General features: G+C 39.2%; 6 protein-coding genes and 1 pseudogene across 12 annotated transcripts in view; 3 read left to right on the top strand and 4 right to left on the bottom strand.

Annotated features, from left to right (window-relative positions):
* Positions 1 to 4,983, bottom strand: part of LOC146475481 (leucine-rich repeat-containing protein 42-like) — a 62,405-nt gene extending 57,422 nt beyond the window's left edge. For 6 of the 7 annotated variants that reach the window (XM_085115901.1, XM_085115904.1, XM_085115903.1 and 3 more), the window contains exons 1-3: positions 4,677 to 4,983; positions 3,012 to 3,387; positions 1,862 to 2,126 (exon numbers count right to left, since the gene is read on the bottom strand). In XM_085115901.1, coding sequence (XP_084972027.1) covers positions 1,862 to 2,126; positions 3,012 to 3,387; positions 4,677 to 4,833 — 798 coding nt within the window. In that variant the 5' untranslated portion in view covers positions 4,834 to 4,983. The remainder of the gene's footprint in view (positions 1 to 1,861; positions 2,127 to 3,011; positions 3,388 to 4,676) is intronic. The other variant, XM_085115900.1, reaches the window with a different exon arrangement.
* A 652-nt stretch (positions 4,984 to 5,635) lies between these two features.
* LOC146475480 (histone H2B.1) lies at positions 5,636 to 6,525 on the bottom strand. Its single transcript, XM_085115865.1, has one exon. The coding sequence runs from the start codon at positions 6,508 to 6,510 to the stop codon at positions 6,139 to 6,141; it is 372 nt and encodes a 123-aa protein (XP_084971991.1). The 5' UTR covers positions 6,511 to 6,525; the 3' UTR covers positions 5,636 to 6,138.
* Positions 6,526 to 6,650: 125 nt separating this feature from the next.
* Positions 6,651 to 7,451, top strand: LOC146475479 (histone H2A pseudogene; annotated as a pseudogene).
* A 1,392-nt stretch (positions 7,452 to 8,843) lies between these two features.
* LOC146475478 (histone H4) lies at positions 8,844 to 9,255 on the bottom strand. Its single transcript, XM_085115866.1, has one exon. The coding sequence runs from the start codon at positions 9,244 to 9,246 to the stop codon at positions 8,935 to 8,937; it is 312 nt and encodes a 103-aa protein (XP_084971992.1). The 5' UTR covers positions 9,247 to 9,255; the 3' UTR covers positions 8,844 to 8,934.
* A 547-nt stretch (positions 9,256 to 9,802) lies between these two features.
* Positions 9,803 to 10,277, top strand: LOC146475477 (histone H3). Its single transcript, XM_085115864.1, has one exon. It carries the CDS (start codon positions 9,803 to 9,805, stop codon positions 10,211 to 10,213), a length of 411 nt encoding a protein of 136 aa, XP_084971990.1. The 3' UTR covers positions 10,214 to 10,277.
* A 2,673-nt stretch (positions 10,278 to 12,950) lies between these two features.
* On the top strand, positions 12,951 to 14,000 carry LOC146475476 (histone H1.0-B-like). The gene has a single exon (XM_085115863.1). It carries the CDS (start codon positions 12,987 to 12,989, stop codon positions 13,554 to 13,556), a length of 570 nt encoding a protein of 189 aa, XP_084971989.1. The 5' UTR covers positions 12,951 to 12,986; the 3' UTR covers positions 13,557 to 14,000.
* Positions 14,001 to 15,825: 1,825 nt separating this feature from the next.
* Positions 15,826 to 18,709, bottom strand: LOC146475475 (adenosine receptor A1-like). Its single transcript, XM_085115565.1, has one exon. It carries the CDS (start codon positions 17,610 to 17,612, stop codon positions 16,662 to 16,664), a length of 951 nt encoding a protein of 316 aa, XP_084971691.1. The 5' UTR covers positions 17,613 to 18,709; the 3' UTR covers positions 15,826 to 16,661.
* Between the last annotated feature and the right edge of the window lie 3,342 nt (positions 18,710 to 22,051).

The following is a 22,051-nucleotide window of genomic DNA, read 5'->3' as shown; positions in this document are numbered from 1 at the left end:
GATAGTCCCAATAACTTTGTGTCTCCACTACGTATTTTTTAATCTGTTTTTTTTTTTTTTGCAAATTCTTATTCAAGTAGCCAATGTGTTACAAAGAATAATTTTATTACAAAGATTTTAAAACTTGGCTTTCACATTCAATCCAGAATGCATCTATTTTTTGTAGCTTAAATCCGTTCTCACTTTTTTTAGCCACAATACTTAAACAAACTGCCAAAATTATCATGTGCATTTTGAACAGTTGGGCAAGAGGTGATTGCACCTGGGCAGGATGATTAACTTGGTTATGTTCTTTAATTGAAAACACTGGTTTAGATGTTAAAAGCAGTCGGACAAAGTTGTGGTCACAGATGGTCAATTTGCCCGGTAGCTGCAGTGTCCTTAATGAAACCCCTGCATGGGTACATAAATTCCATGATAATAATAATAATAATAATAATAATAATAATAATAATAATAATAATAATAATAATAATAATAATAATAATAATAATTTACCCATTTATATAGCGCGTATTTACATGTGCTGATCAATAGCGCTTTACAATCATATGTTTAAAAGAAAACGAAAATACATTATCGTGAGAATAAAATAAACTAAGTTGCAAACTATAAAAATACTTCTTAAAAAGATAGGTTTTTGAAGTCAAGATTTAAAACTGTCAAGTGATGTTGCTTGACGAAGCTCCAAAGGTAGCTCATTCCAGAGTTTCGGAGCTGCTGCTGAGAATGATCTTGCTCCCAATGTTGTAGGCATCTTTCCCTTGGGATGGTCCAATAAGAGCTTACCAGTAGACCTAAGATTATATAATGAATTCGATTTTATACTAATAAGGTCGCTAAGATAAGTTGGCGCTAGGCCATAAATACATTTGAAAGTCAAAAGTAAAATCTTATAGTCAATACGCAAAGAAACTGGCAGCCAGTGCAGCTCATAAAGAGCCGGTGTAATGTGAGAAAACTTTCCAATGCCAAGAATAAGTCTTGCTGCTGCATTTTGTACATGCTGTAATTTAGCGATCTGCACATTTGGTAAGCCAAACAATAAACCATTACAACAGTCAAGACGGCCGGTTATAAAAGCATGAACTAAAATAATTAAAGAATCTCTTGACAGGTATTTCATCCAGGCTTAGAAAATAAAATTCTTAAATCTGTGACTAATTTTCAACAGTTCCTGCCAGGGTTCAAATTGGTTATTGTGGCAGGATGAAGTTGGGTGGGGTGACCCTGAGATGCAGGTGACCCAAAGAAGACCATCATCCCATCAATGAGGAACCACAATCTATGTCATGTTAAAGTCAAACCATGTTAAATGCACTAGGTGAAAACCTCTTGGCTTGTCAAAACTTTTATAACTTTTTTTCTCGATTTGGCGCACGGCTATGAAATTCTTTACTGGATAATATTAGAAAGTCTGACAACAGAAAACTATTCAAAAAACAAATACATGAAATACTAATCAACATTTTAAAAAAGAAAATGCTTACCTTACACCTTCTTCAATTCTTGAAATAATGAAAAGCATCTGAATATGTAACAATCCTTTAATTTCTATCAGCTAGCGAATCCCTTTTTTTTTTTTTTCGTTTGGCGTTACTTGTTTGCTTACTACTTATTTAACTTTTATTTTAGTCAATTTAGTTGTAAACACCAAATGTATTTATATTTAGTTTAGTATAAACATACCTACCCGCCTCGACTAGCTTCAGCTATTTGCGAGTAGGTATATAAGCACCTTGTAACCGTCTATTTTTAATAAAGTGTTGTTGTTGTGTATAACACACTCTCCTTTACATGTAGATCACAGTTAATTGGGGGTGGGGAGGGGGGGGGGGGGTGAACAGAGAGAATAACTTACCTCTAGTGATAAACACAAGTTGGTTTGATTTACAAGTTGAGGGACCCCACATTTGAATGTTACTCCAGTTCCAGAGAGATTCAGAGCAGTCAAGGAATTTATCTTGATGAGGTATTTTACACTACTGTCAGACATTCCTGGATTCAAAGACAAATCCAAAACAGAAAGCTTTCCAAGTCCATCTTTCAGAAGACGCTGAGGGAGTGTGATTTTTTTTACACCAACATCAGAAAGACAGTTGTCTTTAAGGCTCAGTTTTTCCAAGCTATGAAAAGAAGAAGAAAAAGGTTCAAAATGATCAATTTGCTCTTTAATTAAAGGCTTGCATGAAATAAAACATGCATCATCATCGATCACACAAAAAAACAAAAACATCTAATATTATACTACTTTTATGAGCTTTTCAGTCCATGCAATGCCAGAGCCATTTAGTAGTAGAGCTGCAAGTAACATCTGCTCATTTGACCAAATTTTTGAAATGTCTGTCCAATGGTAATGTATTTCTGCATGTATCACATAGCCTCACGGCAGTTTACAATAATTATTCTTTTTTGGGTTTGAGATCGGATGTCAGCATGTAAAGGCGCCACTGGCAGCCATTATCAGGTTATATGTTGATCTCAGCCACCCACCCAACCCACGCATGAATATGAAAACCAGACAACATAATAATCACATTCTTTTGTGATGCAGCCATTTTTAGGAGATTTCACATGCTAGGCTATGCCTTTGCGCCCTATGTGGAAGGGTTTATTAAACACATTATGTTTTAATACTGCAAATAACAATAATAATAATGATGACGATGATGATAATAATAATAACAATTATAATAGAGTTCTAAAGTGTGATGTCACAAGAATTTTAATTTTTGAAATTACGGGATTTGTTAGTATATTCGGAAAGACCATGATGAAAAATGCCTACTTGCCAAAAATCAGCATCTTGTTTCAAATTGGGGGCGAGATATTAGTGCTGTTATGCCCTGGTGACTCCATATAAATCTTTCTAATTTTGTCTCAGTTCCTGTATTATTATTCTCAAGCCTGATATGATGTCACCCATTTAGCTGATCGGCAAAAGTGTGTAAAAGCCTGGGAACAAGGCTGAGGTTATACCATCACTTTAATGCCGCACACTCAATACTCACCCATGCATGTGAGAAATATACGCCAGCAACTCATGAGTATCACCAAGACGACAGTGACTAACATCAAGTTCAACAAGGGAAACAAAAAGCTGCAGATATTCCAAGTAACTGTTTGCAAGAATGTGCTGTGAAGTTAGAGACAGCTTTGACAAGACAAGTTCACTATATGCCTCGCAGAACAACCTCAGATTCTTTGGACAGGAGTCAAATCCATCATTTTCTTGTACTTTCTTAAACAGTTGTTCTCCCACAATATCTGGAAATCCTTCTAGAGACTCAACCATGGACAAGTTCTTGGCAACAAAATCCAGGCAAATATTGAAGAGTGAGCAAGGATTGTGGGTGTTACCATCAGCATCGACAGAGCAACTGGCTCCTGTATATGGATAAATAATAAGACTCACAGTATTATCCTTCACAATGATTGTTTGAACCTAAAGTTCTGAGATTTTCTGTTCAAATTCCCCTTTCACAGGGTATTTGTGGATGGTCAAGAGACTCATTAAACATCATTGAAATTTCCTCAATTTCCTTCTGCAGCCCCCCCCCCCCCCTAACCCCCAGTAGCTTAACACATATACGTGCATTCCAATTCCTTTTTTGTCTCCATTTTGTTTTGTTTGTTTTTTTTTTCTATTTATTTTCTATTTATTAATGACAGCCAATGTGGCCTCTCTTATAAGCCTGGTGGTTTCTTGAGGTCTCCTCGCCATTTAATACCTTGACTTGTAATTTGAATGTTTTCTTCTTTTACTAAGGCAAGAAGATGATGATGATGATTTTCGCTTGACTGTAGGATTCTTTACGCTTCTGATTCCAACTCTACTTCTGATTGTGTTTGTGTCAACCAGTTTTTAAAAGGTTTTAATATTTCAGAAGTCAAATAATTTTGCACCAAAATTGTTTGACATGGATTTCCATACATTCAAACACTCCTTTTTAAGCCATATTTGCTGCACATTCATTAAGGTGCTCTGAACTTCTTTGTTATGTTAACCCTGGCATGCATGCACTACACATAGCATTTAAAAGTGGATGACAAATTTGAGCACTTAACAAAACAAATAAATGGGAATTTCAATTGGACATCTGGACACAGAATGGTTCTTTGTCTGGACTGTTTCCTGGTCGAATTGGAATTACGAAATGTTGGCTGTCTTGTGGAGGGAAAAAAACTGGAGAACCCAGTGAAAAACCACGGGGGGGGGGGTACTCCTTTGTATGGGCTATATATATAGGTATGTGCGGCGCCAAAGGGTATGGTTTTTCGGCTGTTTTGGTCATAAATAGGGTATCGCTTTTAGCCATTTTGCCGCCATTTTGGTAATAAATAGGGTATATATTTTTGCACTCTAGTCCTGGGTTCGATTTTTTTTAGAAGAAGCTACTTCAGGTCATAAATAGGGTAGGGAAAATCGCAGATTTTAGTCATAAATAGGGTAAGGGTTTTGGGAAGAGGGCCGCACACCCCTACCCAATTCTTTTTGGAGTACCCCCCGGGTGAAAAACCAACGGAGCAGGCTGGAACGAGAACCAACAAAAAATACAAGCCATATAATAAAAGCATTTTGTATATTTCATGCTATACGCTACGACTCCTAAAATGTACATGTATTACGCTTCATATTCTAGTTTCCTAAGCTATAATCAAGCTTACTTTCTTACCTTTGAACAGGCTGTTCTTATAATCCGAGCAATGCTTTTTGTCTTTCAATCCGTATCCTGGGGGCGAAGAAACTCGGCCATATTTGTTTCGTGTATAAACCAAACCAACATCGTTCCAATTCTCGTAAGAATCCGTGGGAAAATTGTCAAATGACATTGAGCGAAACTAAGCTTGTAAAAACCCTACAGAAGTAGTTTCCTTGGTCGAGACATGAAAATGAAGACGAAAAGCTGGCGAAATGTTGAGTCAATCTAATGAATTAATCCGACTGATATGAACTTTGCTGGTATATTGATGCACGTTTCGTATTTTCCCGCCATGCTGCGCGAAGGGTCTGCGAAAGGTTTGAAACGAGTTACCTGAGCCCGAAAGGGAGGAGTGGGAGGGGAGGAAAGCGAGACGGAACTTTCTACAATACGAAATCGCTTACCGCGCGGCGCGCTAGATTCTAAAATTTCCCGCCATTTGTCGGTATATTGAAAATAAAGTAAAGTTGGTCCATTTCTTATTCAGCTGGTGTGGTATATACTAAAACAATTATTCACCTCAGTGTCGGTGAAAGTGATGGATATTTACCGAGCCGCGAAGCGGCGAGGTAAATATCCATCACTATTCACCTCCACTTTGGTGAATAATTGTTAGATATATTCGTGACTGAAGAAGACTAGCGCGAGAGATCTATGCAAGCGCGCGCGAATTATTTCCCGCGAGGAGACGCGACACGCGCGGAGGGAGGCAAAAATTAGGGACTAATATAGTCCGTTGGGAGAATTTACAAACAGATATATGGCAAAGTTTATAGATGATTATAAACTCGGCTCTTATCCACCTGATACATCTAGCTGCCTGAAAAATATTTAACGTAAAACCAAATGCAAGGCTGATCCGACAGTAAGTAAAAAAAATAATTTTATTATTATTTTTTTTGCAGTAGTCTTTGGACTTCTCATCGTCTGTAATTTTATTGCCCAATATTTCGGTTAGACAAAACTAACCTTCTTCAGGGGCTGCAAAAAAGCTAAGTAAAAATTGGATATAAACGGTTACAAAAATGATACTAAAATATTTGGCTGAATATCTTCAATATTTCAGAAATTGATTCATACGAAAATTATTTGTCATCAGCCATACTGACAAGCACTGTAACTCGCTTCATGTTAGCTCCAATTTGAAATTGCGGCTAATTTACTTGAAGGACTTATACCACGAACCGGGGGGGAAGGGAGTATATGCATGGACACTTCGTACCTAAACTTCGGGCACACAACGAGATTATGAAATGAAAAACGATCCTTTCAACGGTTTTCTTTTTTTTTTTTTTTTTTTTGTCTATGGCGAAAATCAACTATCAAAAGTCAATTTGATATGGACTCCAATGCAATAGGGACATGTTGGTCATTGCTTTTATAGCATTTGGTGGCTCCTAAAGGAGCCGTTGGTTTTGGAGGTAAACTCAGCGAGTTACTTGCTGCTGGTGTACTTGGTCACAGCCTTGGTTCCTTCACTGACGGCGTGTTTGGCCAGTTCACCGGGCAGAAGCAGCCTGATGGCGGTCTGGATCTCGCGGGAGCTGATGGTTGATTTCTTGTTGTAGTGCGCAAGGCGGGAAGCCTCGGTGGCGATGCGCTCGAAGATGTCGTTGACGAACGAGTTCATGATGCCCATGGCTTTGCTGGAGATACCAGTGTCAGGGTGAACTTGCTTCAACACCTTGTAGATGTAGATAGCATAGCTTTCCTTTCTCTTTCCCCTTCTCTTTTTCTTTCCTTCAGCCCCGGCCTTTGCCTTTCCGGCTCTCTTCTCGCCTTTCTTTCCTGCTACTTTGGGTGCCATTTCTGTCTAACAGAATGAAATTGAAATGCTGAACTCTTGATGCGCGTTGTATTTATACTCAAATTTGGACGAGATCAATTAATATGCGGATCGAAATGTCCGTTTACCGATTGGTTGAATGTAGCTTTCCCGCAGCTGGGATTGTTTTGTCTTTAACGACCCGTATCAGTCATAAAGGCTGCGGTTGTCGTTTGTTGACTCAGGCCTTCAATACAAGAAAGCGCAGTGCAGTGATTGGTGCTTTTCGATCATCTCTGCATTCTTAACAAGCTATAAATATTGAATTTATTATGTCATAAAATTCATTCTACGAAACTACATCGTCTGAATACAAGCTTGATCAACATGTCTGGTCGCGGAAAAGGAAAAGCTAAGGGCACCAAGTCCAAGAGCCGCTCATCTCGAGCAGGGCTTCAGTTCCCTGTTGGTCGTATCCACCGTCTTCTTCGCAAAGGCAACTATGGTGAGCGCGTCGGCGCCGGTGCTCCAGTGTACCTGGCTGCTGTGCTTGAGTACTTGAGCGCTGAGATCCTCGAGTTGGCGGGAAACGCTGCTCGTGACAACAAGAAGACAAGAATCATCCCCCGTCACCTTCAGCTGGCTGTGCGCAATGACGAGGAGTTGAACAAACTGCTCGCCGGTGTCACCATCGCACAGGGAGGTGTTCTTCCCAACATCCAGGCTGTACTTCTGCCCAAGAAGACCGAGAAGAAGGCAAAAGCTTAAATAAGCTTTCATTTACAAAAAACGGCTCTTTTCAGAGGAGCCACTACATTTTGTAAAGTCTTGACCAATAACTTCACCTCTCGTGTGTGCGGCAAACGTTCAAAAATACCTTCCGAAAAAAAATTCAGACTACTTTGAACGCGCAAATTTAATCGGGGAGCAATAAACTGATCAAAAGCCTTGGCAACTAAGGATTATTAAAACAGTGAAATTCATCTGGACACTTGTATGTATATATTTCGCATTTTCTTTTCTCTGCTCCTATTAAACTACGAAAAAACTCCTGATTGCTTAATTCGAAGGTCAGCGCCGGTTTGCGCACGCTATAATCGACTTTGCCCGCCAAATTCGTCTTGGTTTTATATGCAGTAGAGAAAACTCGGATTTTGTTAATCATGTAGCGACTGCGACCAACAGTTTAAGAGGGCAATAAGACGTCATACTAACAGAAAACGCAAGCATACGCGGAGGTCAAATGCAAGGAAAAAGACAAGAAATTGTTAATTAGAACGAACCGGCGTTTGACTGCCGCGCTTTTGTTTCATACATTTATTTATTTGCGCAATTTTGTCCAACTTCAGTGGCAAATGGAAACCACACTTGATAATTACTATACTCTCCTCTTTGAATCTGGAAAACTGCGAGTGATATGCCCCTCTAAACATAGGACTTGTCCTCATGGCGATACGATTTGGTCGGCTTATTGCCGCATGCTAAAACAATTGCATCCCTCGTAACGTGGAGTCTACAAATTGCCGTTAAGTCTCGCCTATATAAAAAGCCAGTAAAGAAAGCGAGGCGGTGACCGACTAATATCTCCAATTGGAAGTGTGGCTCAATAGCTCTCTTTCCTTCAATGTTTCTTGCATCGTATTTTACAAATACTGTAGTCGGACGAAGCCCTTGTAATCGATAATCAGTCATTTGCATGTAAATATGATGACAATATACGTCAAATTATACCAGTGCGCGCGCGACCATTGATGCATGTAGTGGTTTTTTCTGCGCCCTGGATGTAGGTATAACTACGGTTTGCGCAGCAAAAAATGATTCTTGACACTCGATTGATAAACACAAGCCATGCTAAAAACAATTTACACGAATAGATACTTATGTTAAAAGACTACACTTCATGATAATTTTATAATCTTAGTGTTTCCTGAAACGGTCTTTTCTTTGATATGTAAATCTTTGCCGGAGTAATAACTTTGAAAAAATGGCGCCAACTTTGAGGATTATATTCAACGGATACTACACGTGTCGTATCACGATGTGTCAATCTAGCCGCTGTTTCAAATTATATTCACTCTTTCTTTGTTACGATTCGTTTCCAAAACTCTCTTTGAGGGCGTATAAGCGACAAAATTGTGCCTTATTCGCGGTTCAATCAAGTCATACAGGAAGCTAGAATATGAACGTTTATGGGCCTACAGTTTGGTTTGTTCTTCTTAAAACAAATAATTTCAGTGTTCCGTTCTCATGTTGAAAGCTCGAATTGAATTGCATTGACAATAAACGGACCAAAAAACTGACTGAAAGCGAAGGCATCTTCTATAAGATCTATTTTAAAAAGGTTAAAGATAATCATCATATTATGTTCCCACGTAAGGAGAACCGTTTTTATTGGTCGTGACTTTTGAGATATTTGGTGGCTCCTAAAGGAGCCGTTTGTTTTGAGCTTGCAGCGTAGAAGGCCGTCTAACCACCGAATCCGTACAGAGTACGTCCCTGGCGCTTGAGAGCGTACACCACATCCATGGCTGTCACAGTCTTTCTCTTGGCGTGCTCGGTGTACGTCACAGCATCACGGATCACATTCTCAAGGAAAACTTTGAGAACACCGCGAGTCTCCTCGTAGATCAGGCCAGAGATTCGCTTGACACCGCCACGGCGAGCAAGACGACGGATAGCTGGCTTGGTGATGCCTTGGATGTTGTCCCGAAGGATCTTTCGGTGACGCTTGGCGCCTCCTTTTCCTAGACCTTTGCCTCCTTTACCACGACCAGACATGATGAATGATTACTCTAAAACTGAGATATACTTGATCGAGCGCTGTTTCCACCTTATATAGCAACAAGGCTGACCTCTCAGAAAGCTTAGAAATATTTCGATTGGTTAGATTGACATAACAAAGGTAAATATAAGGCAATACAAAGGACAGGTAAGCACTTTTATATTGTGTACCTGTATTGTAAATTATGCGCATAACTTATTGCACAACTTTAGTTCATATGTGCACAAGTTCTAACGATTTTTTATGCATTTCTAAGAAAAGATAGCGATAAAATACATGTTATTAAATTCTGACTTGTTTTACAGCTGTTTCGGAACTTCTCTCTGGAACAAAAGAGCCCGAGAAATTTATCGAAAAACAACAAAAACTTAGTTGGGATCGAAATCCAATGAACTTAAAATAGAGATATTTTATTCAAAAGTGACTATGAACTCATTCCACCAATCAGAGACGATACTTTTCAACCAATCAGAATGAAACCCGCCAGGTATAAATTTTTTTAGAGCGAGCTCAGCAAGTTTATCGATCATCTTCTCGAAATTGTTCGTGAACATGGCTCGTACAAAGCAAACTGCGCGTAAATCAACTGGTGGAAAAGCTCCACGCAAACAGCTCGCCACAAAGGCCGCTCGTAAGAGCGCGCCTGCCACCGGTGGAGTCAAGAAACCTCATCGTTACAGGCCTGGAACAGTCGCTCTTCGTGAGATCCGTCGTTACCAAAAATCTACCGAGCTGTTGATCCGCAAGCTGCCCTTCCAGCGTCTTGTGCGAGAAATCGCTCAGGATTTCAAGACCGACCTGCGTTTCCAGAGCTCGGCTGTGATGGCTCTTCAAGAAGCTAGCGAGGCTTACCTTGTTGGTCTGTTCGAAGACACCAACTTGTGCGCCATCCACGCTAAGCGCGTCACCATCATGCCCAAGGACATTCAGTTGGCCCGCCGAATCCGCGGAGAGCGAGCATAAGTGGATTGCACTTCTCACAAAACAAACGGCTCTTTTAGGAGCCACCAAATCAATAAAAGCAATGACCAACGTTATATATTATAATTTTACCCTAAGACCTAATACTTTATCAAACTGCCTCTGGACAAAAAGCTAGTAACCGAACTGTTGAAACTTAACAACCGCTAGTCACTCCACCTAAACCATTGTTAGTTATGCTTATAGTTGGTAAAGACAATTCAGTATTCTCTGTTTGATAGGAGTTTCTCGTCGTATTTCTGCTAGAGATTTGGTATAAAAGAAATTCTTGCTTCATAGAAATCGGTATAAACCAAAAACGTTAAATTGGCGCATTTTTGTAAGAGTGTAACGGCATGTTTTCACTCTTTTGTATTACAAGGTTAAAAAAGTTATGCGCATATTTATTTTGCGCGTTTTCTTTCATGATGCATGTACAACCAAATTGACCAAAAACGAATAGTATCGCAAGGCGAACGGAAAAACTATGCAGTGGAATTAAGTCGACTGAAAGTCGTAAAAGCGTAGGTCGCCCAAATTTTGCTCTGTGAGCTCAATTTTTTCTCCTTCTTGGTTGGCAACTATACTCTTCTGTCGCGCGCAGTCAGCGAATTTGAGACGGCTTGAATCTATTACTGGAAATCAGAGTTTAGACTTGTGCTCGATCGTTCAAGCTTTTCGTTCATTTTCACGCGTTCACAATCCTCTTTGATTTTCATGCAAGATTAAAATTTAAGGGCGCTCCGACTCTAGGTCTTGGTCGACCGCTAACTCATTCTCGTCTTTGTTGACTCGAGGACTAAGGGAAAGTCAATAAATCCTTATTACTCTCTGCCATATTTTCGCTACGTGTATTCCTTTTTAAGTAAGAAATCATTAGAACTGATGATTTCAAACTCTTTGAGGGCGTCAGTTTACGATCAGACGGGAGGGAGAGTTTGAACTTCATATACATGTATTCTCACAACAATGAGAAGAATAAAACTCTATGTTCGAGCGCATCAGTTTGTTGACGAGAGCGAATGAGACTCGAACGGTCAGTGGGCAAGGAATGGTATGAATTCTCGTGGATTCTGGTGAAAATCTTGATAGTTTGAAATAAAAAGCGCACGTGATGAAAGCGAAGTCAGGATTTTAGTGGGGAGATGATTCAGTGGTGGAACAGTCGAGTGTCGAGAAGTGAACGTGAGAGTTATTGGCGCTCAAGCGAAATAAGGCCCGCAGACTGAGTTTGAACTTTCCGTAATTTTAATGCAAATCTTTAGAACCGTACTTAACCTGCGAAAGGCGCGCGTCAATGAGTGTCGCAGTGTAGTCGGTCGACGAGAGTACCTGAGAATTGTGACGCGAATATCCATTATTTTCAATAGTTTGTAAAAGTTTGAGCAGATTCAGTTTTCAACTCGTTGATGTAGCATGAGATTTTGACCAACACTGGAAAAGAGTTTGCATCCGAGCGAAAGTGATGTTTGAACATTTATAGCTATCGACGGTTCCTTGGACACAACTGGATACTTTCGCTGCATGGTTGAAAAATTAATTATGATCAAATGAAAACGCTTAGTTCAAACATGCTCATGACAGCAAGAAGTAGTGAATCCGAAAAGATATTAACTCCGCAAAACTTCACGCTTGCCATTCATATCACGTTATTATTATTTTACCTTGTAGCCATAACATTCAGAACTTAACTATATTATTTTCTCTGTTTATTGGTTAAAACATTTCGTTAACCCGGCTCTAAAGTTCTGCAAAACCAGAAGTAAGAACTGACGAAGTCGTTCTCTCTCCACTTGTTTGTAGATTAAATAAAAGTAAGGCTGAGAAACCACTGTCGGTGAGGTATTGATCATCTTCTATGCCAGAGCCATTATTAATTTGCATTCAAGGCCATTCGACTGAATATCTTGGTCTTTTATTTCTTATTTCTTTATTTCTTTCTCTGAAAACACCCCTAATAATTCTCTCTCCATTTGTTTGTAAATTAAATAAAAGTAACGCTGAGAAACCAATGTCAGTGCGGTATTGATCATCTTCTATGCCAGAGCCATTATTAATTTGCATTCAAGGATACCTTGTTCTTTTATTTCTTATTTCTTCTCTGAAAACACTTCCAACATTTAGCTTTTGACTCAAGTAGACGAACACCTTATGTACAAAACCATATCAGGAAATATTTCCCAACAAACGTGGACATTTTTGAAGGAACAACAAAACTTTATAAGTCCTTTGTTCACCACTTGCCTTAAAGATGGCGTCAAAGCTTGTCTTTGTTGATCTCATAAAATTGGTTTTCAGAAGTCTGTATACTAAGTAACAAGGAAACCCACCTTCATAATTAGAAACAAGAATAATTGTTTCTGTTTTCAAGCGTCCAATTTTTCCACAATGTTAAGTTATATGACAAAAAATCGATGGGAGAGTTCCAAACTTGTTTACTGTATTGAAAGAGCCCAACTTTCTCCACGAAAATTTCGATATTTCATGCAGTTGATGTTATCTCTGGTTCGTTGAGGCACATTTGTGAGCATTCATTCTCATTAAATTGAGAGTTTTCAACATTCCATGTCCACAGGTTTTCGCTATATTTAAAAACAACTGAATCAAACAAGCACAAAATTTCGCGAACTTAAGGTTGCCATTTTGTGGTAATGCTTCCTCGGCGGTCCGCATTGATTTATCATAATAACATCACTCAATGTGTGCATGTTTATATTTTCATTACTCGGTTGAAGATTAATCAAGCGTTTGAGGGTAGACTAGTCAAGTTTAAAATATGTCTGAAGGCGCTCCAGCTCCCAAAGCTCCTGCCAAGAAGAAGGCAGCACCCAAAAAGCCTGCCGATCATCCACCATTCATCGACATGATCAAGGCTGCCATTGTGGCGTTGAAGGACCGAACCGGTTCTTCCCGCCAAGCGATCGAGAAGTACATCAAGGAGAACTACAAGGTTGGCGATAATGCCAGTTCTCACTTAAAGTTGGCCCTGAAGAGAGGTGTCACCTCTGGAAAACTTACACACACCAAAGGTGTTGGTGCTTCAGGCTCCTTCAAGGTGACGAAGGAGGCAATGAAGGAGAAGAAACCAAAGAAGAAGCCGGCATCCAAGAAGAAGCCCGCCGCCAAACCAAAGAAACCTGCCGCCAAGAAACCGAAGAAGGCTGCCAAGAAACCCGCTGCTAAAAAAGCAACAGCGAAGAAGCCAGCAGTAAAAAAACCAGCAGCGAAGAAGCCCGTAGCAAAGAAACCAGCAGCGAAAAAGCCCGTTGCCAAGAAAGCGGCGAAGAAACCCGCGGCCAAAAAGCCCGCCAAGAAACCCGCCGCAAAGAAGACCGCCAAGAAGTAAAGTGTAGCGATCTTTTACTCAACAAAAAGGCTCCTTTAGGAGCCACCAAATAAATGAAAGCAATAACCAACATTACAGATAAATCCTTGGCTAGATCACAGAATAGAAATGACAATTGATATTTTACTCTCATTTATACAACGTTGTTTCGATATTCACCAATATCTCATTCGAAATCGATAAAATATTATTACAACAGCCTTGCAAACCATAAGAAGAATCTCAAATAGGGCCAATCCATCCCAAATAGTTTGCAAAGAACACGAGACGACAAATTACATTCAAGAAAAAAATAGGAAAAAGAAGAAGAATTGAAGTTGCAAAACTGTATTGAATGCCATTTTAATTTATTTCGTGTGGGCCGTTTAGTTTTTGTTATATTTTTGTGCCTTATCTGAAGGCTCCTGCACAAAACCGCGGCAACATGATCCTACCTTCGGCCGAAACGGCCCCGGTTATTACACACGATTAATTGTTGAAAATGAAGCTATATGTTTCGGAGACGAAGCTTTCTCTGTGTAGCTACAGCTCTAGCTAGGCCGCCATTTTGACTTACAGGGCTCGCTCGGTCAGGCTTGAACGAGTTCTGGAGCCTATAATGGGGTCTGGAACTGAAAATTTCTGGGAAAAAATATCAAAAGAATCAGTTCCAAAGTTTACTGGTCGCTCCAACCCTTGCCGTTTTTATTATCACCCAGACCTCCTACTGGTTATCTACGAATATTAAACTTATCGGAAATGACTGGCGCTTGTGTACCATAATAATAGATCTTTGAGTTATCACGGTCTTTCAAAATTTGATGTAGGAAAGATTTAACGACAGTCTATTGATACTGTTGGAACGAGCACCTTAAATTAGAAAAACGGATAAGTTTGAAGGTCACACCTACTAAAATAGAGAAGATTCAGCTTCTGTAATTAATGTTGGAAAATTTTACAAGTGTTTGTTTCGCCGCGGGAAACTGTTTGCTTATATCTTCGCTAGTTTAGTCAGTAAATGTGACTCTCAAACTGGGTCAAACACAGCCATTTTATTTATTCAATGGTGCTCTTTTAAGTAGTGTTGATAGATTTTCGTCATCCTGTCGATATAAAAATTTAAAAAAAATCGTGATATGGACGGATATAGGACGGTAGGAGAGTGCTGCGCAATCATTTTTCTTTGATTGTCTCACACTCTAGGATTTTAACCACATATTTGTATCCCAAAGCGAGAACCACATGGGAGAGAAATGTTGGACAAAGTAATGAATTAGCACGAGTGAAAATATTTACACGAACAAGGATTAGAATTAAAAAATGTCACGAAATGGCTGACGAAAATCTTTTTTTTTATTGCAACTGGAGAGAAAAAAAAAGTCTAAATCAGTAATGAATGAATTATCTTAAAAAGTAGCGAGGCCAAACACACAACAACTAGCCCACTCGGACAGGTCAAAGACAGGTTCCTTTTCTTACTTTAAAGTTGCTATTAACGTCAGGTTCATCAGTTGCGCCAGTACACAGTGACAGAGCAATTTTATTTGAGTTCAGAAATGAAATGAAATCGAATTTTTTACAAACGTATTTTTATGTTTCACCTTGAGATAACCTGCGAGCAAGCTCTCTTGGGGGTGGGGTGCGAGAGAGAGAGAGAGAGAGAGAGAGAGAGAGAGAGAGAGAGAGAGAGAGAGAGAGAGAGAGAGAGAGAGAGAGAGAGAGAGAGAGAGAGAGAGAGAGAGAGAGAGAGAGAGAGAGAGGGAGAGAGAGCTTGCTCGCAGGCTAACCTTGAGAAGGATCGAAAAATAAAAATGTTCAGCACAATTCCAGGTTTTCCGTTTATCGTGAAAAGCTAACTACTGATTAAATATGTGTGGAAAAACTACAGTGCGGAATACCGATTTTTCGAACCACCGAGGGAAACTGAATTTGGTTCGAAAATCTGGGAGTTCTAAAATTAAAATAGGGGGTAAAAATCTGAACAAAACAAATCCAAGGGAACAACTTTTTGTTGGGAGAACTTCGGCAGTTTCGGGAAATTGAGGTGATTCGAATAATCGAGATTGCATGCACTGTACATGAGACCTGTTTGGTTTAAAATAGAACTCCAAAACGAAATGTTGTATAAAAAGTGAGATTTTTCTATTTCACGACAAAATTGACGGCGTCAGTAGAATTAACTTTCCAATCGAAATGGTTTCCCGTGGCTAAGAGAAAAAGAGAAAATGATTTTACTAAATGAATCGCCAAAAGAAAAATATAATTCACTCGAGAAGTATTCCATGTTTATTCAGTGTCATTAATTGCCAGTATTTATTCACACTAATTATTCACAGTTGATTTAGAACGAGTAAAAAGAAGCAAGCATATTAACTGTAAACACCACTGTGATAATTTTACTAAAGTTCTGAGAAGTGACTAATCGCGCAGATGGCCAACCCCTTTCGTCTTCCTGTTTGTTTCAATTTCCTCAGGGGCGTTCTTGCGTGCCGAGATAGCCGGCCGGTAATTAGGCAGGTCTATTTGTAGGCTAAGATCCAGCAAACTGTACAATAGCAATAGCAATATGTTCATCTGTAGAGCTGAATTTGACATGTGACAAATGAACTGCGGAGATATTTGTAACTATTTGTTAAAACTGAGCTGGATGCGTTTAATACATACGAGGAAAAGAGGGAAAAGTTTAGTTTAAATCGGCTATGACAAAACAAAACAGTCTTACTAGAAATGAGCCGCTAACGTAATTGCTTTCTATATCATTTATTTATGTGCCATTAAGTTGTTTATTCTAAAAATTGAGGGAGTGCCCAGTGTTGCATTTACAAATGCTTAGTAGCAGAGCGAAGTTGCGACATGATTAAAAGTAGTTATGAAATCGCCGGCTTCAAAGCCGATGCACAATATTTTCATTATCTATTACAATTTTTTCGTGAGTAATTGACATGCTAATCCTTTTAAAATTTAATCACATGGCTACTAGCATCGAACTAAACGATACCGGTCTGTAACAAACGTTTAGCACAACTTTTACATCTCATGATTCAGGTACAAACGAACAACAATAGCAAAAACAAAACGTCACTCATTTGCAAGAAAATAATAAAAAAAAAACCCGCGTCCCACTTATTATTTTGTTTCGTTGCTGGGCACAGTGTTTGTTTGAGAAATTTCAAGTTCTGCTGGATCGACACACGATCTGCAAAAAACCGCTTTGAACGAACTCCGAAACTGCTTCACTCGCCAACCGTACAAGAAGGGATTGGCAATGGCGCTACCACGCAAAAGAAAATCGGACAATTTGTGGCAAACAAAATACCATGATGTCTCATGGCAACTTTCACAGCTCGTCTCGATTTTGGTCATTACGAGATAAGGTATCTGGGTCAGTACTAAAGCTACAAGTATGAGAAAAGCAGTAAACGCAAATTCCCTTTCGCGTTTCAGATTTTTCAAATTTTGTTCCTCTTTCTGGATCGAAGACTCTTCGCCTGGGAAACTCTTTCTTCTTTTCCGAATAATAAAGAAGATCAAACAGTAGATTATTGCAGTTGCCGTCAATGCAAATGTCACATGCAAATGAACGTCAACGGTGTCGTAAATATCCTTGGAAATGTCTGCTAGCTGGATTAAACTGAACACGAGACAGTACAGCCATATTGCTAACACCGCAATGGCGGAGTGAAAAGTTTTGACGGAATAGCGATAGAAGATTGGGAAGGCTACAGCGAGAAGCCTGTCGATTGACAAAGCAAGGACCAATACAGTAGCTGAATTATCAATGAAGTAATCCATAACATAGTCAAAACTAGTTTGCCCGACCTCTTTTTTAAGGCAGTAAAATTCGTTCTTGGCGGATGTGGTATTCCCAATTGCGCCGACCATAAAATCGGTGGTCGCTAATCCGGTGATAATAACTGCAAATGGTCTTCTGAAGCAGTTGAGTGGGTCTTTGAATATCACATACAGCAAAAGGCCGTTGATTGTAAGTGTAAGAATTGATGCGATTAAATATAGAGCTCCCACAGTTGAACAAATCCCGATTCGAAACCCGTCCGAGACTTCACTTTCATCCTCCATGACCGCAATGCGAATAATGCTCGCTAAAGCGGGTGGGCAACTCTTTATAATTCAAACTTATAGTTGAAAGTGACGTGATATTTTTGAATAGTAAGTGCATAAATGATTAAAATCGCTCAGTATGCCGCTCACACCTTTTCAAACTAACATATTTGCAAGCTAAACAATTAAAACAACTTATTAGCTAAAACGTTCACAGGCAGTTGTATTGCAAGTGCATTTAATATAAAAATGCATGCCAGATTGAAAGCATTTTAGTTCATTCAGTGAAATCGCTTGAAGCGCTTTTTTTAATTCGCTGCCGAAAATTCACTAATGGTTTTCTTTTTTGTTCGAGTTTTCAAATGAACTTGTTGGATATTGAGTTTCCCTAGCTAAATGAAAAACTCTTGAGAAATATCCAGTCAAGTCGTTTTTACAGATATTACTAAAAGAAACCGTCATTTCATCGTGTCATATGCACTTCAGAAATGAACTGAAGAACTGTCGACCCCATCTGCGCTCAACATGTTTCACTCCCCGAATAACAAAGGCCAACATATGGCATAGTTTGTGTTCATCGTTCTCAGGAAAAAATTAATTACGTGTATCCTTGACTCGCATCATATCCAGCAGAGGAGATTTTAATTGTTAAGTTAGAAAACAGCGTGCCACGAAGAGGAGTTATAATTTGTCCACCACAATTAATCATTGCCAACACCTGCAAACTGCAGTGCATTGCACAAAAATATAAAAATATCGGTTATAGTTAAATCAGTTTCAATAAGGTAATGCATTCTTTCCAGAACTGTCGGCTAGTCTATGAGAAACCGAATTCCGCTGAGGCAAAATTTAAAAGCTTTGCGCCAGTAAGTGTTTAAATTTATGGATTGATTTTTCTTGCAACTGTGAAGATAATTCTTGGAAACAAGTCGGATCGTAATCGTAGATTCAGGAAATCGGTACATGTACCGTACTTAAATTTCAACTCAATTTTTTTGGGCCAAAAGCGTTAACGTTTGAATAAAATAAAGTTTCACAGCTTCTGAGATTTTTTATTACTGTAAAAGACTTAAAATGTCAAAAAAATATTGTTAAAATATTACGAATGTTCACGTGACGAAATCCACACTAGCTCGATCGCTAGACAAGCACGTTCCGTTTACTTTGAACTCGTCGCTGGGAAAAGAATATTTAAAACCAAGATTGAAAGGTTGGCTATTAGTGGCAAAGCTCATCACAATAAAAGCATTATGACTGATGGAGCATAAAAAGTGCATTTCAATTTAAAAAGCGTCTGTTCATCTGTATTTATTTTGTCTTGTTTTTAGGAAAGGAACTCGATTAGGCATGCAATGTTCAATAATTAAAGAAGTTAGGGACTTGGCTAGCACTTTGCTTTCAAAATTACCTTTTGCTTTGACTTCACTTACACCGTTCATCAGAGATCACGTTATTATTCTTTTAGCAAAGTACTTAGTTGTTGCGAAATCAATCTAGTGCAGCAGAAAGCTATTTTTTAATAGTACCGTATCCTTTTAGCAAAGTACTCAGTTCTTGCGAAAACAATCTGCAAGTACGTGCGTGATGTTGTTAAGTGTAGCAGAAAGCTATTTTTTAATACCGTATATATCTTTTAGCAAAGTACTCAGTTCTTGCGAAAACAATCTACAAGTACGTGCGTGTTGTTGTATAGTGTAGCAGAAAGCTATTATTAATACCGTATTGAAAATAGCTTTCTGCTACACTAGAGCGTCACTAGACTGATTAGAGCGAGAGCACCTGTCTGGGCAATAAAAAATACATGTGGTCAAAGATGTCCCAATATCAATATACTGATGTTCTTCTCATTGTTTCCCAAATACTTACTATCATTTATACAACGTGTTTCGATATTTACCAATATCTAATTCGAAATCGATAAAATATTATTACAACAGCCTCGCAAGCTATAAGAAGAATCTCAAATCCCAAATAGTTTGTAAAGAACACGAAACGACAAATTACATTCAAGAAAAAAATAGGAAAAAGAAGAAGAATTGAAGTCGCAAAACTGTATTGACTGCCATTTTTATTTCGTGCGGGCCGTTTAGTTTTTGTTATATTTTTTGTGCCTTATCTGAAGTCTCCTGTACACAACCGCGGCAGCATGATCCTACCTTCGGCCGAAACGGCCCGTTATTACACACGATTAATTGTTGAAAATGAAGCTATATGTTTCGGAGACGAAGCTAGCTTTCTCTCTGTAGCTACAGCTGTGGCTAGGCCGCCATTTTGACTTACAGGGCTCGCGCGGTCAGGCTTGAACGAGTTCTGGAGCCTATAATGGGGTCTGGAACTGAAAATTTCTGGGAAAAGATATCAAAAGAATTTCCAAAGTTTACTGGTCGCTTCAACCCTTGCCGTGTTTATTATCACTCAGAACTCCTACTGGTTATCTACGTATATTAAAATTATCGGAAATGCTTGTCGCTTGTGTACCATAATAATGGATCTTTGAGTTATCACGGTCTTTCAAAATTTGATATTGGAAAGACATAACGACAGTCTATTGATACTGCCGGAACGAACACCCTTAAATTAGTAAAACGGATAAGTTTAAAGTGTGGAGAATGTTCGCCTCCAAGATAAACAGTGTTCTCCACCACTCACGTTTGGTTTTTAAAAGATTTATTCAACTAATTTGATCTCACAGTTAGTCACCGTTTCTAAACTCACATGCGTTCTAAAAAGTAACAATTTGACACTACTATTTGTACAGTACAAAGCGTCCTGGATCACGTAGCGATTTCCGGCGTCTATCAAAAGGCTACTAATGATTGGTTCCTTCGAATCACACCACAAACGATCTTATTTCACGATAACAACAATTACTCAAATGCTAAAATAATCAAATCTCACACAAAACACAATTAGCTTCAGTCTCCAACAAAAGGTCACACCTACTAAAATAGAGAAGATTCAGCTTCTGTATTAAAGTTGGAAAATTTTACAAGTATTTGTCCCGCCGCGCCTCCCGCCTTGATTGGGATCGCCACCTTGTCGTGGTGAGGCGGCTTGCGTGCTCCAGTGACCCCTAGAGCTATGTTGGCTGGAGTCTTGTACTCCTGGCAGGGACACCCATGCCAAACAGGTCAAAGGGTAGGGGCCAGACAAAGAGTGATCCCACTGGCCCTCCAGGTTGGGGGTTGGGCAGAGGGCTGATAACCCTCTTCTGTAAAAAAACAATTATTACAGAAACCAGAAGCAGAGTGAATTCACTATTTCAAAGGGGAACTGTGGCAGTACCTCATCGGCGAGAGTTAATGACGCACGGGAGCCAAAGCCAGCAGGACGCCTCCGGGCTGATCAAGCCACTGATAAGGGGAAGACCAAAAACCACCTGGAGACGGACAGTAGAGAAAGAAAGGCAAGAAGCAGGTTGGAGATCGTGGGAGGAGGTGCGGACCGCAGCAACCAATAGAGAGGAGTGGAGAAGCTCTGTGAAGGCCCTATGTGCCACGAGGCACGAAAAGGATATATGATGATATGATGTCCCGCCGCGGGAAACTGTTTGCTTATATCTTCGCTAGTTTAGTAAATGTGACTCTCAAACTGGGTCAAACACAGCCATTTTATTTATTCAATGGTGCTCTTTTAAGTGGTGTTGATATATTTTCGTCATCCTGTCGATATAAAAATTTGAAAAAAATCGTGATATGGACGGATATAGGACGGTAGGAGAGTGCTGCGCAATCATTTTCCTTTGAATTGTCTCACACTCTAGGATTTTAACCACATATTTGCATCCCAAAGCGAGAACCACATGGGATGGTTGAAGGCTTAATTAACTGAACCGAGGAGAGAAATGTTGGACAAAGTAATGAATGAGTTTAAATATTTACACGAACAAGGATTAGAATTTAATAATGTCACGAAATGGCTGACGAAAATCTTTTTTTTTTTTGTTGCAACTGGAGAGAAAAAAATCTAAATTAATGAATGAATTATCTTAAAAAGTAGCGAGGCTAAACACACAAGACCTGGCCCACTCAGACAGGTCACAGAGGAGCTACTTTTCAGTTTTACTGCAAAGTTGCTAGTGACGTCAGGCTTATCAGCTGCGCCAGTATACAGTGACAGAGTGATTTTATTCGAGTTCAGAAATTAAATGAAACCGAATTTTTTTCAAACGTATTTTTATGTTTCACCTTGAGAAGGATTGAGAAGTAAAATTTTTTAAAACAATTCCAGGTTTTCCGTTTATCATGAAAAGCTAGCTACCGATTAAATATGTGTGGAAAAACTACAGTGCGGAATACCGATTTTTCGAACCACCGAGGGAAACTGAATTTGGTTCGAAAAACTGGGAGTTCTAAAATTAAAATAAGGGGTGAAAATCTGAACAAAGCAAATCCAGGGGAACAACTTTTGGTTGGAAGAACTTCGGCAGTTTCGGAAAATCGAGGTGATTCGAATAA

Source organism: Pavona decussata, unplaced genomic scaffold (assembly GCF_977016875.1).
Source record: "Pavona decussata unplaced genomic scaffold, jaPavDecu1.1 SCAFFOLD_84, whole genome shotgun sequence".
Classification (NCBI taxonomy): domain Eukaryota; kingdom Metazoa; phylum Cnidaria; class Anthozoa; order Scleractinia; family Agariciidae; genus Pavona; species Pavona decussata.
Note: the sequence above shows the minus strand (reverse complement) of the source record. Positions and strands in the feature narration are given on the sequence as shown.

Bases quoted from the DNA above. Each gene is read 5' to 3' on its own strand.
- LOC146475476 (XM_085115863.1), top strand. From the start codon at position 12,987: ATGTCTGAAGGCGCTCCAGCTCCCAAAGCTCCTGCCAAGAAGAAGGCA.
- LOC146475475 (XM_085115565.1), bottom strand. From the start codon at position 17,612: ATGGAGGATGAAAGTGAAGTCTCGGACGGGTTTCGAATCGGGATTTGT.
- LOC146475480 (XM_085115865.1), bottom strand. From the start codon at position 6,510: ATGGCACCCAAAGTAGCAGGAAAGAAAGGCGAGAAGAGAGCCGGAAAG.
- LOC146475477 (XM_085115864.1), top strand. From the start codon at position 9,803: ATGGCTCGTACAAAGCAAACTGCGCGTAAATCAACTGGTGGAAAAGCT.
- LOC146475478 (XM_085115866.1), bottom strand. From the start codon at position 9,246: ATGTCTGGTCGTGGTAAAGGAGGCAAAGGTCTAGGAAAAGGAGGCGCC.